This window comes from Neoarius graeffei, chromosome 20 (genome assembly GCF_027579695.1).
Source record: "Neoarius graeffei isolate fNeoGra1 chromosome 20, fNeoGra1.pri, whole genome shotgun sequence".
In the NCBI taxonomy this organism is placed as follows: Eukaryota; Metazoa; Chordata; class Actinopteri; order Siluriformes; family Ariidae; genus Neoarius; species Neoarius graeffei.
In genome coordinates this window covers 61,688,319-61,708,663 of record NC_083588.1, presented here as the reverse complement: position 1 = coordinate 61,708,663, position 20,345 = coordinate 61,688,319, and the positions used below count along the sequence as shown (strand labels likewise).

Sequence of the window (20,345 nt, the reverse complement as noted above, 5' to 3'; positions counted from 1 at the left end):
TTTTTTAGCTGAACAGTTGAAAACTAACTTTTCATTTTGGACACAGAACAGTGGAACAGAACAGAAAAGTGAACGTTACTTTGATTACCAGCTGCGCACGTTATAGCACAAGATCTGGTTAAGCCGTACGCGCACTGTAGCTCGCTCATTGTTTGTCCAGCGAAATACTGCACACATAAGAGAAGAGGCTGGATGCAGTGTTGCCAGATTGGGTGGTTTTAAGTGCATTTTGGCGGGTTTTGAACATATTTTGGGCTGGAAACCGTCAGCAGTATCTGGGAACACTGGCTGGATGCTGGGCGCTGCCGGGAGCTGGGGCAGAAACTGTCATACGCTCAGCTGGGAAACACTTGCCAGTCATAACCAGACGGTCGTAAAGTCGCATAGGTCGTAAGTCGACGACTACCTGTATATATCATTCAGCATTAATGATGCCTTCCCAGATGTACAAGCTACCCATGTCATGTGCACTAATGCCCCCTCATACCATCACAGATGCTGCTTTTGAACTGCGCACTGATGACAAGCTGGATGGTCTCTTCTCCTCTTTAGCCTGGAGGACGTGGTGTCTGTGATTTTCTAAAAAGAATTTCTACTTTTGATTCGTCAGACCTCTGGACAGTTTTCCACTTCGCCTCAGTCCATCATAAAAGAGCTCGGGCCCAGAGAAGGTGGCGGTGTTTCTGGATGTTGTTTATATCTGGTTTATCTTATTTGTGGATGCAGTAATGAAGTGTTTTCACAGACGAGGGTTTTCTGAAGTGTTCCTGAGCCCATACAGTGATTTCCACTACAGACACGTGTCTGCTTTTAATGCAGTGTCTCCTGAGGGCCTGAAGATCACAGGCATCCAGTGTCAGGTTTCAGCCTTGTCTCTTGCATACAGAGATTTCTCCAGATTCTCTGAATCTTTTAATGATATTATGGACCATACGTAGATGATGTGATCCACAAATTCTTTGCAATTTTACGCTGAGGAACGTTATTCTTAAATTGTTGCACTGTTTGCCCACGCAGTCTTTCACAGAGCGCTGAACCCCTCCCCATCTTTACTTCTGAGAGACTCCGCCTCTCTGGGATGCTCTTTTTTATACCCAATCATGTTCCTGACCTGTTGCTAATTCAGGAAATTAGGTTTTTTTTTTTTTAAGCATTACACAAATTTTTCAATCTTTTGTTGCCCCGTCCCAACTTTTTTGAAACATGTTGCTGACCTCAAATTCAAAATGAGCATATATTTTTCAAAAAACAAAAATATTTCTCAATTTCAACATTTGAAATGTCTTTGTACTATTTTCAATGAAATATAGGGTTTCCAAGATTTGCAAATTATCACATTTGTTTTTAGTTTACACAGCATCCCAACTTTTTTGGAATTGGGATTGTATACAGCTTTTGGAGCGATGCACTGGTTTTTTTTTTTTTTTTGCGCCATACAAAATGAATAGGGCTCATGAATCAAGTCATCCTGCTTGGACACGCTTCATCAGAGCCCCACCAAACTTCATGTCATGCCTCATGCTAACTCCCCCGACACATTCATGCAACTGTTCTGACCCGCGCTCGTCTTTTCCTTTCTTTTCGCTCGTCCCTTTTTCCTCCCTATTCATTTTTGCCCCCATTGAAACGAATGGGGTTTTGGGAGAAAAACTCACTCTCTGTCTAGTTTTTTTTCACCGAGTGACCAAACAACATAAAACTTTACATGATGCCTCAGGCCAGGTCCCCTCATGTGTCCATCCCCTCATCTGAGACCTGCACTCATCTTTTCCTTTTTCACGCATCCCTTTTTCCCTCCGATTGATTTATGGCCCTATTCAAATGAATGGAGTTTTGTTCAGTAACACTTCACCACATCCACCAAACTGCATGTGGCACCTCGGGCCAAATCACCATCACACACATGGCATCGGATCTGACCTGCGCTCATCTTTGTCTTGCCTTTCATCTTTCCCTTTTTTCTAAACATTACATCCAACTGTCATTTCAGTAGTTCATGGTCTGCTGCGGTGTGATTTCTCTTCAGAGAATGCACTTTCTAGTTTTTTCATATTGTTGTGTGAAAGCAGAATAACTCGAGTCTGCTTTGAAAATACACTACCGTTCAAAAGTTTGGGGTCACCCAGACAATTTTGTGTTTTCCATGAAAAGTCACACTTTTATTTCCCACCATAAGTTGTAAAATGAATAGAAAATATAGTCAAGACATTTTTCTGGCCATTTTGAGCATTTAATCGACCCCACAAATGTGATGCTCCAGAAACTCAATCTGCTCAAAGGAAGGTCAGTTTTATAGCTTCTCTAAAGAGCTCAACTGTTTTCAGCTGTGCTAACATGATTGTACAAGGGTTTTCTAATCATCCATTAGCCTTCTGAGGCAATGAGCAAACACATTGTACCATTAGAACACTGGAGTGAGAGTTGCTGGAAATGGGCCTCTATACACCTATGGAGATATTGCACCAAAAACCACACATTTGTAGCTAGAATAGTCATTTACCACATTAGCAATGTATAGAGTGGATTTCTGATTAGTTTAAAGTGATCTTCATTGAAAAGAACAGTGCTTTTCTTTCAAAAATAAGGACATTTCAAAGTGACCCCAAATTTTTGAACGGTAGTGTAAACATACTGTCTGTTTCTAAGAAATTTGAAACACTAAATGAGCCATGAATGTCTAACATGCTTTGCACAATAGACTGAAAGTTTGCGCACTTGTCGCACCATCATAAGCAGGCTCTCGGACGAATCACACGACCTGACGTATCGTGTGAATGCGACAGTGTTAATGTCAACCTCTGCCCGTTTGAATTAATTCACCTAAAAGTTTTGTGACATCAGTGTGTTGATTTAGTCTGGAAAATTCCTCCTCAGTCCTTGAATATGATGTTTGTTTATGGGATAATGCACACACAGTAATGTCATAGATATCTTGCATAGAATCACATCTCTTTACAGCTGAGTAATTATTGGAAAGAAGGAAAAAAAAAAAAAAAAGGAGGTTCTTTTGGCTGACGGAGAATCCTGGTCGGGTTTCCTCGACGTGCATGAGCGCTTTTCTTTCCGGCGTAGTTCAGCCCCCTTTTTCCTCTGCACACTGCTTCCCTGCTGCTCTCTGCTGCTTCCTGTCTATTCACTCAGTAATGATTCGATCTTAATGTTTCAGTAAAAACAGAAGGAAAAGTTATTTAAAAAAAACACGAAGGCCTGTCGGTTGCCTCAAGCTTGTTTGTGTTGAAGTGAAACACGGTGCATGGCTGTGAAAGATAACTTGACGGTGTGTAGCGCCAGCTTTTTGACTCTATGTATCAGACGTGTGTGTGTGTGTATGTGTGTGTGTGCAGTGTCAACACAGCCAGATTAGCTTCAGAGGCAACCTACTGACCAGTACAGAGCAACATTAAAATCATCTGTCACAGGCACAGCAGATGATTTTAACCCCATCACAGTCATCCATTCACTCCATCTTCAGCGTAGTGGGGTGTGCTGTTAATGTATCCGCCGTCCGAACAACATGTCTGATTTGTTCTTGTCTACGATATTTTGTTTTTTAATGGATTTTGTCCACACTGTGCATGTCAGATCATTTAATTTTTGTATCACTAAACGCCGCCTGATTGATCAACCTTGGAGGCGTGTTTTATTCCTAAATCGTTCACACAATTCGTTTACACGAGCTGTAGTGTTGATGAAACTTAGCTTGGGAAACCGTTTCTACTTGTCCTACTGTACATTCACTCTGTGTAATGAACCTCAGTGGATTTGGCTTCATAACACACAATTTGTATAAAACAACTTCTTGTTTTCTGAACATGTAGGTTCATTTAAATAAATTTCTAGGTAATGCAAAAAGGCGTAAGTAGTATATTGTAGGTTAAAAATGATGTTTTTGAGCTCTGGGGTTCACGTTTTGTTTCCCATCCCCAATGATATTGCTTGAAAATGATGATGCAATTCCAAATTCTGGCCTCCCACTTCCGAGTTAAAGATAGACGGCCTTCCGATTTCATAAAACCGGTGAAATTTGGTTCCCTCTGAAATTTGCTCATTGTGATAGGTTTATTTCTGTAATATCTTACGAAATATCAGGCCATTCTGTTCTGTGGCTGGGAAGTTATTTAATTTGAAGGGATTCCCGAGCAAATAATGTGCAGTCAGGCAGACAGAGGAAGTCCGTGTGTGTGCGCATGCTCAGGTTTACCTTAGTGTGCAGTGACGTTACATGATCCTGTCGCTAAACGAATAGCTGATCACACCGAGGTGCTCGCTGAGCGCCGATATTTATTAGTTTGGTCCTGCGTTTCGTTTCCTTCGTATATAACATAACGTCTTTTCTTCTCGCTTTCTTTCCGCTACTGTAGTCGGTCTTTCACGTTTCATTCACACACTCGCGTCCTCCATTTTTCTCCCGTTTCAAATTTGTATCCCACAATGCCTTGCGTGAACAGGGAAAGCCCACCACGTGATGCATGACGTAGTATCTTGTATTGGGTCATGGTGAAGCAGGAAAAAATAGCAGAGAATTTAGGGCCACGTGGAGAGAGATTCATTAATTGTTCTATTTAAAATAACGAATAAAATTGGAAGTCTGTGATTCGAACTCGGTAGCTTTCGGTCACTAAACAAAAATAACTGGGTGTCGGGGAAAATAATTGAAAAATCTGAAAGGCAGTCTAACTTTGTGGAATGCAATACTGGTGCACGCCACATTTGGACGGCTCTCCTTCACTATTTAGTAAACGCTCTCATCCAGAGCTGTAGTTGGGGGTTGGGTGCTTTGCTCAAGGGCACTTCAGCCATTCCTGCTGGTCCAGGGAATTGAACCGGCAACCTTTTGGTCCCAAACCAGGCTGCTTCTCTAACCATTAGGCCATAGCTTCGCCCAACATTTTGTCCTTTTCAACTCGTCCAAGTTTGTAGGCATCAGTGAATGTTTTTCGTAGCCGAACCAAAAAAAACATTTACACACAAGACTAGTAAATGAAATTCAATGATCTGACTATACAGAAAAAACCAAAAACCCACTGATGATGAATAAATGTATAAGTAATAATGAAACTGTGCTGATACGAGCTCCCTAAAGCAGACATGGTGTTCGTACGATGGCTGTAAGTAGTGAACAAATGTATCGATTTGCTCTATAACACTTCAATTTATATGTGACGGGGGTTTTTATTTCACAGCCAGCTTCTTCGATGGAGCCAATAAGCAAAAGGTTGAAGATTATTGAAGAGGTGAGGCGCCTCCCCCCCCCCCTTGTCTTTTTTCTGAATAATTAAAGAACTTGTTAGTTAAGTGTTCTTGTTCTCATGTTCAGGACACCGGCTCGACGTCCATTCAGGCTGCAGATAGCACAGCTCTCAACGGCAGCATCACACCCACAGACAAAAGGTACACGCGGTAAAACATAAAACGTCTCCAAAACGTGTGTGAGGACAAGAAATCTTGCTTGTCTATGAAACTGATAACATCTTACAAACCTGGAGAAATGATGATAGTTTTTGCTGTCGCCAGTTTTTTTTTAAAAAATCTTTTTTTTTCCCCCTTTTTTCTCTTCTCTTTCTTACAGGATAGGCTTCCTCGGACTCGGATTGATGGGCAGTGGAATCGTCTCGAACCTGCTGAAGATGGGCCACGTTGTGACCGTGTGGAATCGCACGGCAGAAAAAGTAACATGCCTAGACTTTCATATCACAAACCGAACAAAATGACGCGCAAATGTTAGCATGCCAGTTTGTATTATTGTGTCATAACAGACTTGTATGTTTTATGTGCTTTGTAGTTAAATGTTGTGGAACTTTCTGTTCTCACTTGATGTAGCATCTATTTAACGGTTATTCCACGAAATCAGGTCGTACATGAGCTGATAGCTGATGAGGCGCATAGCATGGAGTTGTCTATACGCCGTGTACGATGAGATTGAGTGGAATAACTCGCTCATTAAAATATTTGTTGGAACATTATTGCTGTATATTTAGTAAATAAACCGATTATGAAAATGTGAAAACTACATATTCAAAAATAAATCCGTCTAAAATGCTCATCTGAAGTCTGACTGAAAATGAAATTATAATCATTTGAAACCAATCGCAGTAAATTCTGTGCTCCTTTTCCTGATGGTAGAATAATTATTGGACTTGGACTGATGGGTTCGGAACCAAACAAAACCGTTTCCTCAGAAAGCAACGCGGTGGAGTTTTATTCTATCCACAGTCACTGGGTTTTGAGAAACGGAGCATTTTTATTTTGATTTTTTGCAAATTCAATAAATCAAAACTTTATACAAAACGTCCAACAAAATCATTTCCACTTGGAATGTAAAGAAACCGGTGAAACGACAGGAGTAATTTGTGAAAAATGCTAGAGAATAATTCTTGAAAAATAAAAAAAAGACGTTCTTACCACCAGATACTTTTTATTCTGTATTTTGCCTTTTTTTTTTTTTTGTGGTTGGCAAACCAACTTAAAGGTGCATTACTGCCACCGACTGGGCTGGAGTGTGGAATGGGGGGGATATTCTTTTAGCTGTTTCTTTTAAATACCTTTTTTTTTTGTGGTTTTGTTTCCGAGTTTTTATTTCGTCCTCGGTTGGTTCAGCAACACGCGCCACCATTTTGTTTTTCTCTACTCACGGTATATAAGCCGATATCCTAGTAATGGAGTAGCCAATCAGAGCACGCGATTGCTCAGATCCAGTGAATGTGGATAGAATAAAAACAGTTGTTCTGTCACCAGCTTCTCTTATTCTCTCTGAAGTTAATGCAGTTTGATGTTACCAAAAAATGCTGCACGTCAAAGCACTAACACTGGAATCTCCTTCCAGAAATGTTATATAAATATCACTTCATGGAAAACTTGACATGTTCGTGGCGCTGTGCCTGTGTTTTAGAGCAGTTTTGCACGTTGTTGTCAAAATTTCTTGCAGAGACTTTTGTTCGTATCTAAAGTTTTCTTTCATTTGAGACGCTCCGTCTTCTCTCGGTTGGACAGGTTTTCAGATTCGAATCTGCTAGGACGTTTCCAAGAACACCTCGGATAAGTTTGTCATAAATTCTGTTTCTTAATATTAATCACAGGAGTTACACATGTAGCATGGCTGAAAAACAAAAGTCTGCAAAATAGTGTAGCAGCCTGCAGGCTCTGACTGACTGAGGGTTTTAATGTTTTTTCTCTCTTTTTTTTTTTTTTTTTTTAATTTTCGCATCACTTTGATAGATGAGTAAATCTGAAAGTTCTTGATGTCTGGTGATGTGGAACATGTTTGAACATTGGAGCATGATGATAACGGGTCACTCCACTCTGATGAAAAGTACCTAATTTACATGAGGGGGTTAAAAATATTTCCAGGAACTTGAATAGTTCCTGCAGCAGAAATGCAGCTCAGCTGAGTCTCCTTAGAGATTCTTCATCATCATCATGATGTTCATTTCTTTTCAGTGTGACTTGTTCATCCAGGAAGGTGCCAGGTTAGGACGAACGCCAGCCGAGGTCGTGTCCATGTGTGACATCACTTTCTCCTGCGTCTCAGACCCCAAAGCTGCCAGAGATGTAAGTGGAAACAGGACGTAGCGCTCTGTAACCTCACGTCCGCTTCCTCCGGAGTGCGTGTTCGTAGATTCAGGAGGAGATCAGATGTGAAAACTGGGCCGAGTAAAGTTAGAACGTACAGGGGGAAAATATTTGTAATCGCTCAGCTTGCTTTATGATGGCTGAAATGATCAACAGAGGCTTTCTGATCGAATTAATTTCCGAGTTTGAAACTGGATGAGAGTCTCACATCTCCATCACACAGCCAGCAAACGAACACCGGGGAAACGAACCTCCACGTTTCTTCATGGACGTGATCTGGTGTTTCATCACTTGTACATCATGATCTAATGATAAGTCAAATCTACAGTTTCATTTAAGATATTCCTTTATGGATTGATTTGTTTAATTATTGATTTATGAGATTATTGTTGCTATTTAAGTTTAATTGATCTAAAATGTAATATTGCATTATTTATTCAAACTCGTTATTAAAATAGCTATTCAATTTTTTTTCCTTTTAAAAACTACATTTTAAAGTATTTTTTAAATGAATCTTTTAAATGCAGCTTTCATACAAAATCGCTCACACTCAGGGATGAGAGTTTTCCGCTTTTCGGCGGATTTCCGCTTTTTCTGAGCAAAAATCGATATTATGCCAAATCCGTTGAGATGTTTTTTTTTCATTGAGGGGGGTTGGGGTATGCTCCTTCGTGATACTCAAGTGTACGACGATGTTACATGTTTACATTTTCGCCATCTTTAGTCTCGCTAAGTCTCGCGGTAGAATACGTGTTATCTACAATGTAATTGGCCAAAACATCGCTGGCGAGAGCATGATAGCCAATCATAACAGTTCTTACAAGAGTGTGGGAGAGAAAAGCCAATCATAAGAGTTCTTACAAAAGTACCCGCATCTGTTCTATTTTATTGAAACTTGCACGTGTTCATCGTCGCTGTGCTTCAAAAATACGTTTCTCTTTTGTATCGGCTTTTTTACTCAAAATGCCGAATATAATTGACAAGCGAGACGAAGCGAAGGTGCGTGAAATCGATGCTGGTATAAAAAACAGAGAGAGGACTGACAAGCTTTTGTCTTTGGCCAAAAGGCTGAAGAAGTCGTCGAAATGATGAAATGAAAATGAGAAGTGACTGTGAACTATAAATAATTGTATAAAGTGTACATAGACATTATCCCATAAACTTAGCATTCGTTTGATTTAAGACATTGAGCATGTATATGATGGTCAGTAAATCTGAATTAATGCTGACAGTTTTGAAAACTTAAATATTTCAAAAGACTTTTTGAAATCATATGCAACTAATGAGGACATAGGGTGACCGACCTTTTCTCCCTAAGAAATTTTATTTAATATATGAACATTTTGATAGATAATAAAAGTTACGTTTAATGTGAATTTAGTTTGTCATTTATAACCATACCCTTGAATGTAGAATGTGATTTTATTTTGAATTCAAACAATACTCCTATTGATTTGAAACATATTTTCATGTAAATATATAAAAAAAGACAACAGATTTTTTATCTACTACAGCTCAGATTGCAGGAAAAGTGGTTTGTAAGGCCTTATTTTTCAAAATTTTCCTGGGGGGGGGGTATCCCTCCCAGACCCCCGGCTTCGGGCGCCATCTCGTTTTCTGCTTTTTTGGTGACCACCCACTCTCATCCCTGCACACTGGAAAAATAATCAATCCTAATTCAAAAACAAATACAATAAAGTCTCTTCATATGTAAATGTTTACACTTTTTAAAAAAAATTCCTAGTAATTTAATATTTATACTGCACAAATTCAACTATACAGTTTTCAGACTTTCTACATATCTTACTAAATAAAGCTGCTAATAAAGTGTAAAAGTAAATAGACCTACATTTAAAAAACAAAAAAAAAGTTAGAATTAGACCAAATACATTTTTTTTTTTTTAATTATTATTTTTTTAATCCCCCCACCCCGTTACTCACACTGACTTTTATGCTGGAATATTAGATCAATGTTACCATTTATTATTTTTAAAAAATATAAAGTTGAACTGAATTTTATTATGAATTATTTTTATTGAATATTTATTAATTTGGTAGATTTTCATGTTCTTCCTTGTGCTTATTTGCTGTAATCTCTCTCTCTCTCTCTCTCTCTCTCTGATGATATCTCTTATCTTTCTATTTAATTTATTTGTTTATAATTTCAGCTGGTTTTGGGTCCCAGCGGTGTGTTACAGGGAATCAGACCTGGAAAGTGTTACGTGGAGATGTCCACTGTGGATCCCGAGACCATTACAGAGCTCTCTCAGGTGAAATAAAGCTCTTACGAGTTTAGCCTTGGACACACACACACACACGGAGGAAACGCAGAACTTAGGAAACGCCTTGATAAGAGGAAGGAGGGTGAAAGTGTTGATGTTGAGAGGAAGTGGAGGAACTGTGCAGTGAGAGGTTACTCCAGGGCACTCCACAGACTGGGTGTAGTGACTGTGTGTATGAGCTGATGTCCTCTTGTTTTAATTGCATTTATTATCCGCTGTGTGTAGAGGCGTACTGATGATTTCCATCATACAGCATCTTATGAAAGTCGTGTTTTTAAGTTAAAAATATTCATAATTGAGTAAGGCAGGGATTTACACATCCAGCCTCAATAACATCATCACTTGGAGCTTGGATACGAACCAGGAAGATCTCTGCACAGTGTCAGGTTTGGGTTTAAAAATAAATAAATAAAAATCTGTGATTTATAAATTGTTTTTAATATTCCATTTTTTATAAATAGCTTTTGATATGAGCGTAGTTCAGTCTGAACCTCAGGGATCTTGTCTGTATCGAGTTTTGCACGTTCTCCCCGTGGTCATGTGGGTTCTCCGGTTTCCTCCCATACCGCTTTTCAACCAGCAGGGAACAGGTTTTTGAACCGTTTAAAGCAGGGGTGTTCAAATTGATCCATAAAGGGCCGTGTGGCTGCAGGTTTTCATTCCAGCCATGCAGCAGCACACCTGACTTGGCTCATTCAATCAACTGAACTGTCTTCACACAGTCAAATACTTGCAGCCACACCCACCCTTGATTAAAGGGTGGGTGTGTCAGTTGATTGAATGAGCCAAATCAGGGTGCTGCTGCATGGCTGGAATGAAAACCTGCAGCCACACGGCCCTTTATGGATCAATTTGAACACCCCTGGTTTAAAGCATTTCGACCAAAAATAAATCTGTTCAGAACCTAAAAAGTTGGTTCCCAGTTGGAACCAAAATATCGCTGGTTTTTCCAGCATGAACCGTGACATCAGTGGGCGTGTCATTAATTTGGAGAGGAAGCAGAGTGCAGTGATGGGAAAGGAAACGTCTTGAGAAAAAATGGACCGAAAACAAATATCTGCAATAACAACAAAAGGTCGGAGGTAATCAATGAGCACCGCCGTCTTGCTCCTACTGTTTACTCCCGTTGTGAATTGGGCGACGCTCTCCGTTCATGACGCGTCCTTGATCACAACGGTTCTGTTTAAAACTGGTGAAAATGTGGGCTGGTTTGCTAGCACCAAGTTTCAAAGAATCCTGAATGGAACTGGTTCAAGAACCTGTTCCTTGTTGGTCGAAAAGGGGTAACGGTGAAGAAACTTAAATCGTACCTTGGGTATAAGTGTGTGTGTGTGTGAGATGGACTAGCGTTCTGTCCAGTGCATATTCCCACCTCATACACAAGATTGGATGAGAACACACAGCAGCCCTGACCAAAGCGCTTACTGAAGATGTAATGACGACTATTTTTCGTTACCAGTAGAGGGTGCTGTTGTACAACAGGTTTAAATAATAATGTATATACAATGATGGCTGAAAGAAGCAAACAATGCTGCTGGTGTCTTCCCAGTTAGCAAACCAGCTGAATATATCACATCACTAAGATAGATGTGTGTTTATACAAGACTTGTAGTACTAGAAATGAAAGAATGACACCAGGACTGATAGTCCTGAGGACTCTTTTGTACGTATTTCTTCAGAATCCTTAAGACAAGTGAAGAGGATTACTCAAAAAATAATGCTCAAAATTAATATTCTTGAAATTGAGTGCAGTGCTGTCCTCACTGTGTGTGCAGTGTGTTCTCGGTGCTTTTAGTCGCTCTACTTGAGATTTTCCGATGTCTTTAAAGGTGATCACGTCCAGAGGAGGCCGGTTCCTGGAAGCTCCGGTTTCAGGCAGCCAGCAGCTTTCCAACGACGGCATGTTGGTCATCGTCGCAGCAGGAGATCGGACCGTTTACGAAGACTGCAGCAGCTGCTTCCAGGCTATGGGCAAAACCTCGTTCTTTTTAGGTACTTTACACGCATGGTTCTCGAAGTGAGGTGTCATGTCATGACTGTTTACCGTCTACATCTGTACGAGTTGATGCTGCGTGAAGAGCTGGGAATCTTCAAGCTTGGAAAATGGTTTGAGAATTCCTGATAAAGTTGATGGATATGATCCTGATTCGATTTATTTTAAAGTTATTAATGCAAATGATGCTCATGTGATCATGAGTCTTCAAATAGGAAGAAGTTAAGAGTGAAATCAAACGTGATATGATTTCCTAAGATGTGGGCGGAGTTGAATTTGCCTGAGTGGCTTTTTGTAGAGCTGTTCTGTTTTGCTGGATGGACCGTAAGTGAATGTGGTGTGTGTTTAGGAGAAGCAGGTAACGCGGCGAGGATGATGCTGATCCTCAACATGGTGCAAGGCAGTTTCATGGCCACCATCGCTGAGGGGCTGACCCTCGCTCAGGCCACTGGCCAATCACAGCAGACCTTCCTGGATATTCTGTGTCAGGGGCAGATGGCCAGCACGTTCGTGGACCAGAAGTGCCAAAGTGAGCAAGAGTTCCTTTCATTAGTGCCACATTTTTATTGACCGAATGAATGATTTCTCGATATTTGCTGTTTCGCTAATTCCTCCATGTTGACGTCAAGTTTTTATTTACCTACCTCGCTACCACACATCAGGACGTAATGTGTAATGCCTCATCTTCAGCCCGTCTCCCCACAACCACACTTCACGACCTTTCAGACCGTGTTTTTCAAAGCCGAGCTTTTTTCCTGACTGAATTTCGTCCCGGTATCGCCAAAATGTTTGAGTCACGAGCCGAGCTTGAAGTCGGTTTAAAATGATTACGACTGAGCTACAGGCTTTAAAAGATCTAAGAGACAGTAAAAATTTCATTCTGCTAAATGTAAAATAAGCATCAAGATAGGAGTTTATTATCCGAGGCAGAGTCGCTGTTGCACCACTAGGGGGCGACGTGTGGTTGAAAATGATGTAAAATTCATAGAGAATGTTTTATTGATTCCCTTACAAGGAGTTTGCTCATGTTGAGAAATATGAAGGAGTTGGAAGCAGAAAAGGTTAAAGGTTGTAAAATATCTTGCTCATTTTTGCTGTACGGTATGTCAAGATCGATTTGTGCTTCAAAAAATATACGTTAGACAAAACGGTCTCGCTGTCCTCGGGTAACGTTACGTTTAGAGTATTCCTAAAGCTTTATCTCCTGCGTGTTGATGCTATATACGGCTGTTTACGACATAACGATCATCTTTACATTATGATTACTACAGAAGAACGTTTCAGTCCGACGTGTGTAAATAAATTCATACATCTAGCGCGCACTCTATTAGCGCTGTTGGATTCTCGATTCTGATTGGTCCGATAACAGCAGCGCCGACAGAACTGCACTTTTTTTTGGGGGGGGGGCTGGCTGGATGAGGATGGTTACCTGCAAGGCTCCTCCCCCTCCCTGCAGCTCCTATTACAGAACATTTGGACCTGAACAAACGGTTTAAGGAGTCGTACTGAAGTATTCACATTTATTTTAGAACAATTTAAAAAAAATTTTTTTTTAAAGTGTCCTCCATCTTTTGCTGCTTGGGCGGTCCTGACGTTGCTAACTATTGTTTGAAGCGAATCGTTTTTGAGCGTGCGAAAGGAAAACAAAGCAGACGGGAAACCAGCAGCTTGAGCAGAGGATGTTTCTGCATGGTCTTAGTGCCTGCACCCACTTTTTTTTTTTTTAAAGTGCCATTCCACCATTGGATGTATTCTTTGGCATAAAATACAATATATTTTGACAACATATATAAACGGTATCACTAGATAGAGAAGTCTTTTAGCTTCAAAATGATATATCAAACACGATTTTTTGACGACAAGTATATTAATTTTGCGACCAAAGTCACCTACCCTTTTAATTTCCGCGCGTGATGTCATCAGCAGGTTCCCCTTCTTGTGTACCGTGGCACATATTATCAGCAATGGCGGATAGAACGCGATAATCTCATCTCATTATCTCTAGCTGCTTTATCCTTCTACAGGGTCGCAGGCAAGCTGGAGCCTATCCCAGCTGACTACGGGCGAAAGGCGGGGTACACCCTGGACAAGTCGCCAGGTCATCACAGGGCTGACACATAGACACAGACAACCATTCACACTCACATTCACACCTACGCTCAATTTAGAGTCACCAGTTAACCTAACCTGCATGTCTTTGGACTGTGGGGGAAACCGGAGCACCCGGAGGAAACCCACGTGGACACGGGGAGAACATGCAAACTCCGCACAGAAAGGCCCTCGCCGGCCACGGGGCTCGAACCCGGACCTTCTTGCTGTGAGGCGACAGCGCTAACCACTACACCACCGTGCCGCCCCCAGAACGCGATAATAATACCAATAAATCTAGCTAACTGAAAGATTAACTCAATTTTTCGCAATTTTTTTGGCCCCCATATACAAGGAGAAATGACTCTCTCACTTTGGGGGTTTCCTGGTCTAAAAATAGACCGACACATGGTACACAAGAAGGGGAACCTGCCGATGACATCACGTTTCACTACCGCGCGGAAATTAAAAGGGTAGGTGACTTTGGTCGCAAAATTAATATACTTGTCGTCAAAAAATTGTTTGATATATCATTTTGAAGCTAAAAGATTTCTCTGTCTAGTCATGTTGTCATAAAATATATTTGTATTTTATGCCAAAGAATACATCCAATGGTGGAATGGCACTTTAAAGAAATATGCCTGGGGTCACGTTGGTGGGGGGGACAAATATAATGGTAGGGGAAACGCTGCAAGTGTATACAGTAACACGTTATCATTTCTATAGCAACCACTAGTTCACAGGGACTTGTACAGAGTGTGCTCTGCATAATCGCCGATGTAGATGTGTGTTTAACGTTCATGGAAGGAGTCTCCAGTGTCAGTGCGTTGGGACCGAGGAGTTTCTGATTACTGTGAACTTATTTTATTTATTTATTTATTTTTTTAAATTTGGCTTATTAACTTGAGTTTTTTGCTGTTTCTTTTCTCTCTAGATATTTTGCAGGGCAACTTCAAACCAGATTATTACCTAAAACACATTCAGAAAGATTTAAGATTAGCCATTTCAATGGGAGACTCTGTTAATCATCCTACACCGATGGCAGCCACTGCGAACGAGGTAAGAAAAGTGTGTTAAGAATTTTTTCACCTATACACACAACTCTGTAAAGGGGACAAATCCAAACAATCGTCTCGAATGGTTCTTCAGATCAGTCCTATATCGTGTGTCTGGTCTGTTGTTCAGTTCCCACCTGTAATTACGTCCCACTTTCTGTTTTACCTGCAGAAGAAAAACCTCTAACTCTAGTTTTGTCTCACCTGCTCATATACGACTTCTCGTTAAACGTGTATAGACACGACGAAGAAAAAATAACACTTGGAAGCAAGTCGCAGAGATCGTTAGTGCCTCTGGTGATTGCTAGTTACGGTTGGGTTGTTTTGCTGATTCTTTAAGGAAGCGATTCTACAAAACTACCAAACCCCCCAAAAAAAGGGAGAAAACACTTTTTTATTAGTGAAAAATGTGCAGGTTAAAAGACTTAAAAGTAATCGGGCTTGTATTCTCTGAAACTGTTCAGACTGAGATGATACATAATGTACAGAAAAGTCCAAACATTGTGATAAATGAAACTTGAGTAAACATTAAATACGTGTCGCGCCATGGGGTTTTTATACCAGATGATCTGTTTACAGAAAGCATGAGATATTTTTGCACCGTTTTCTTTGGCTGCTCCAGTAATCAACAACGAATAATCACCTCAATAGCACCCCCTGCAGGATACTTTTAACATCATCCACATAAAATTCAGCGAATGACACGGTGAAAATGCGTCGATCGTTCGCTCGGCAGCGCTAAAAGTTCACCACGTGTTTTCTTGACCTTCCGAGCAGCATTTTGTGGTCCGTCGATCGACAAATCTGGGAAATGCGCCAATAATCTACAGTCGAGATGGTCTTCATGAGGTTCTGTGTAGTCAGTGCCTGGAAAAATGGACCGTTCGGGTTTGCGTGCGCATGATTTCATGTCAATTTCCCTTCGGTCCAGTTTCACTTATTTCCTGCATACGGAAGTCAAAATCCATCATCTGGTGGACCGACACACAGATGAGTTACAGGATGTGGAATTGAATCTTACGGGGGGATTTTGAAACCTGTAAGAGATTGACGTGACACTGTTGTGCGAAGCTGAATGAAGCGTGCGGTTCTTCAGCGATGTCCGTGTTTGTTTCTGTAGGTGTATAAGAGAGCGAAGGCGCTGGACCAGTCGGACAACGACATGTCTGCAGTATACAGAGCTTATATTCACTAATCCCTGAAGATGTGCTCGAAATTCTGGACCACAACAATCCTGTTTTTTTTTTTTTTCCCCTCCTTCAGTTTGTGTTTTTTTTTTTTTTCTCTCCCTCCCCCTCCTCCCGCTCTCATCCTCTGAGTGTTGCACTGACGGAGTTGTGCTCTCCTCTGTAGGAGGGGATTTTATGATGGAGCTTGGAGGTGCGTGTGGATCCGATTCGATCCACTGTAGCTGTTTTTTCTGGTTGCACCGATTTTCTTCCAATAACAAAACAAACCTCAGGTCTGAGTGTCATCCAGTGCTGACGCTTCCTTCATTTAAGAATCGTAAAAGCTCTTTACATGGTCTGATAAGTACAATTTTTTTTTTCCCTCATCCCATTTCAAAAATCTGTTTTTAAATCATCTCGCTAAACCACATCGAGACGGCGGTGAAGAAAAATTAAGAGACTGAGATGGACTTGCAGCATTAGAGGAAATCTCCTCAGTCCTTTTATCTAAGATTGAAATAACGATTATGTAACTCGTGCTGCGCTCAAATAAAAGCTGTAATTTTGGACCTTTTGACTAGGAAGCAAAAGAAAGCGCCCCCCCCAAAAAAATGGCTGCCCTCGCAGTTAACAGTAAAACACTAGTATTTCTTTACATTTTACTGTATTATTGGATATATATACACACACAAGTATTTACTTTTGAAGAGGAAAAGGTCCATCCCTCACGCGCATCAGTTATCTCGCTAGCTTCTGAACAAACATGGAGGCGTCTATATTGGTTTCCTCCTTTCTAGCTGTGTGTACATAGTATTTTAAGTTGTTTAAAGGTAAAGAAGTGTTGTGTTTACTCTTAATGCCCCGAGCGGCCATTTTAATTTGACATCATGAGCTGTAGTTGACTGCAGAAACCATTATCGATATCGATTTGTAGTGTTTAGGATCGGATCGGTGCGTCCTTCATTTTATTTCCTCCCTCGTACTTTTTTTTCCTTCTTCCCCTCTGTGTAATAGTCCAGAATCGCGCAGGCTACAGGAGCATGAAGACGCCACCACTGCATTGCCTTAATAATCTCCTAACCCCACACCTAGATGTATTTATTTATTTTAAATCTTTGGAGAAGCTTCAAACTAAAGTTTTGGCCACGCAGTGAGGTTTAGTTCGCTTATTCAAGACAGAAAATGTGACTTTTTTTTTTTTTAATAAATCCTTTTGAGACTTGTATTAATCTCGTGTTTAATATCAGAATGACTTCTTTCACAGCTGATTTTTTTTTTTTCTCCCCTTCCATGTTTTTACACTTTGCAGATGTGTAAGCTAAACTGAGGATAGATATGAAGAAAATGTTTAGTTTTAGTTGTTGGAAAAGCAAAGACTTTTGGGGTTGGATCTCCACCGAGGAGGTTTTGTTCTATACTTGATCAGGTCACTAATCGATTTTGATTTTGTCAGACACACTGGTCATGTGATTTGAATTTGGTGGAGATTAAGCATGTGTTCATGGCTGTCTTTTTGTAACCTTTTATCCATAAGTTATAATTTGTTGGTTTGTTTTTTTTGGTTGTTGGTTTTAAAGACCGTGAGTGTGATGTCTGACCCTGAGAACTGAGAGGTACAGTATTGTTTTAACGCAAACATTGGATTATTATTCAGAGTGTTACGAGTTTAGTGCTCAGTCAGGTTTCTCATCACAATCTAACCTGGAACAGATTTAATCCGTGACTTAACTCGATCAGCTCTTTTTGTTTGCTTTTGTGTTTAACAGACTTGTTTCCTGTAAATGCTCGATTTGTGAGTTTGACAGTCTTTCTAATGGTGTAAAAAAAAAAAAAAGCAAGCTGATTGGAGAAATATTTATAATTTCTTGTAAATGTGAATGTCATGTTTGATTGTCCAGTTCACTGAACCCTTCCCCCAATAAACCAACCACGATCCTGTTTAACTGCGTGTTTGATCTTCTTATATTAAGTTTTAGACTAAACTAGAAGCCCTGAAAACCACCCACACGCACAACTATTGGATTTGAGAAGGCACTGCAATCATCATTTTAGCAAGACTCCACCCACATCAATAGCGGGGCTTGCTGAGTGATGGACAAGCGCATGTTAACCCTCTCCCTCCTGGGGCGGGCTTGAGGTTCAGTGACTCGATTGCAACACTGGCATAAAACAACTCCTGAAACGTACAAGTACTTATTAATTTATTTACACAATTTAAAATACACAAATACAGTGGCAATACAAATGAAAGAAAAAAAAAAAACCTTCCCAAGCAGGAAGATTCCCATCATTCCATTGGATACAGCACAGTGTGGAGCTTGGGTGATGAAATCAGTCAAGTCAGGAGAAAAAAACAACCCAGAATCACTCGATCCCAAAAAGTGTGCTCTCACTTGCACCAGCCGCTTGTGAATTGTAGTAAAGACAAAGTCCTCATCATCCCTCTAAACACTACAGCCTGCCACATACACACATGAACAAGAGGCTACAGAGGGTGGGAACCCTCCCCCCCCAAAAAAAAAAAAGTACCTCACAGTCTACACATCCTACACACAACAGAATGCCCTTCCTCCCCTCAGAGACACGCCTAAACACTCGACTACGCTGAAGAGCCGTCATCGTGTTTGCTTCTTCAACAACTCCACGCATCAGCAAAGATTGATTCACTCTAAAAGCCTGGGTAATGTTCAGCAAATAAAATTCAAGAAGTTTAAAAAAAAAAAAAAATTAAAGGGCACAGACAACCGTTCCTCTCGAAGATCACCTTCATTCCATCACCATCGTATTTGATCCTGCCGGACTCTTGCATCATTACACCATCCAAAGAACAACAAAATCAACATGCTCTAGTCCTTTAATACAGAAAAAAAAAAAAAAAAAAAACACACGGACACAAAGCCCAAACCTCTCATGTCCATGAGAGAGAGAGACACAACTGCAGCAACATGAACTTCACAGCTTCTGGGAATGCAGGAGGGGAGGAGGACATGAGAGGGGGGGAAAAAAAAAAAAAAAAGACTTCCGGTGCGGCTGTGATCCAACCCCATTTCTCCCCCCAAACGCCGCACAACTAATAATAATCTGCAAAATGTCAAAAACGCTGGTTACTCCCCACAACAGATCAGATCTAAAAGTCCCAAAAACAAGTCCAAAAAAAAAAAAACACATTAACACTCTCTCTCATCTAACTGCACTTTCATCCACCTGGATTTTTTTTTTTTTTGCAAGAACTTTTCAGACATAATCTCCCATGAATCAGCACACCCGCAGCTGGTGAAAACCGAGTTTAATATTTGTTAATAAACCAGAGGGAAAGAAAAAAGGATTTAAAAAAAAAAAAAAAGTTCAGAGGAACACATGATCGATGGCTATCAGTAAGAGTACAGCTCCATCTGAAGCTCAGGGGAGGAGTTTTATTTTTTGCACTGCTTGCGATGCTCCGCCCACTGCACCTCTGACAGGCAGAGAAACATCTTAACCCTCCCCCTTGTGTCAAAGCCCCACCCACTCCAGAGGTCTTTGTAGATCAGAGTGAAGTGTGTTGAGACCACGTGCCTCAGCTGTTTGATTTCCAGTGTGACTGCGCGTGAGAGAGAGAGAGATGAGAGAGAGAGACAGACAGAGAGAGGGGTGTGTACGTCTCCGTCTCCCTCAGTGACCGTGTTAGTGTGTTGAGGAAAAAGAAAAGAAAAAGTCGAGTCTGTGTGGCTTTGTTTTGCTCAAGGGTGACTGCGGCTGCGCAGACGCTCATCGAGGAACAGCAGACTGCAGGCCGCTCGGAGTGACGCGGGACAGAGCCTGATGGGACACAAACACACACAGTCAGGGTCATCACGCTCACTCGGTCAAACGGGATGAAAACTTAGTTTAAAAAAAAAAAAATCCCTAAAACTCAAAAAGAAACCATCATCCTGTACTCATTTACAACACTGACGCGTCAGTCATATATCTGCAGTTTAACTTCCATCAGCAGGGAGGGAGGGAGAGAGAGATGGAGACAGAAGTAGAGAGACGACAGAGAAGTAAAAAGACAGTTAGATAAGAGTTAGAAAGGCTAGCGGGGAAAGAAAAAAAAAAGTGAGTGACAGATCTCTCTCTAGATCAGTCTGTGTGTTGCTTGCTGTGTGTCTCAGAGGGGAAAAGAAAAAAGGCAGACGGAGTGTGAGAGAGAGAGATGGCGTGATGATGC

The 20,345-nt window shown here is 40.8% G+C and overlaps 2 protein-coding genes across 5 annotated transcripts in view; one reads left to right on the top strand and one right to left on the bottom strand.

The window, feature by feature from the left end:
• The window catches only part of glyr1 (glyoxylate reductase 1 homolog (Arabidopsis)), a 32,303-nt gene extending 14,204 nt beyond the window's left edge, over nucleotides 1-18,099 (top strand). For all 4 annotated transcript variants that reach the window (XM_060902135.1, XM_060902132.1, XM_060902134.1 and 1 more), the window contains 9 exons: nucleotides 5,184-5,234; nucleotides 5,318-5,391; nucleotides 5,570-5,669; nucleotides 7,438-7,548; nucleotides 9,738-9,839; nucleotides 11,681-11,843; nucleotides 12,194-12,373; nucleotides 14,867-14,991; nucleotides 16,108-18,099. In XM_060902135.1, coding sequence (XP_060758118.1) covers nucleotides 5,184-5,234; nucleotides 5,318-5,391; nucleotides 5,570-5,669; nucleotides 7,438-7,548; nucleotides 9,738-9,839; nucleotides 11,681-11,843; nucleotides 12,194-12,373; nucleotides 14,867-14,991; nucleotides 16,108-16,182 — 981 coding nt within the window. In that variant the 3' untranslated portion in view covers nucleotides 16,183-18,099. The remainder of the gene's footprint in view (nucleotides 1-5,183; nucleotides 5,235-5,317; nucleotides 5,392-5,569; nucleotides 5,670-7,437; nucleotides 7,549-9,737; nucleotides 9,840-11,680; nucleotides 11,844-12,193; nucleotides 12,374-14,866; nucleotides 14,992-16,107) is intronic.
• Nucleotides 18,100-18,340: 241 nt separating this feature from the next.
• csnk1da (casein kinase 1, delta a) overlaps nucleotides 18,341-20,345 on the bottom strand; it is a 59,773-nt gene continuing 57,768 nt past the window's right edge. The window contains exon 9 of the mRNA XM_060902136.1: nucleotides 18,341-19,954. Within this exon, the coding sequence (XP_060758119.1) occupies nucleotides 19,904-19,954 (51 nt within the window). The 3' untranslated portion in view covers nucleotides 18,341-19,903. The remainder of the gene's footprint in view (nucleotides 19,955-20,345) is intronic.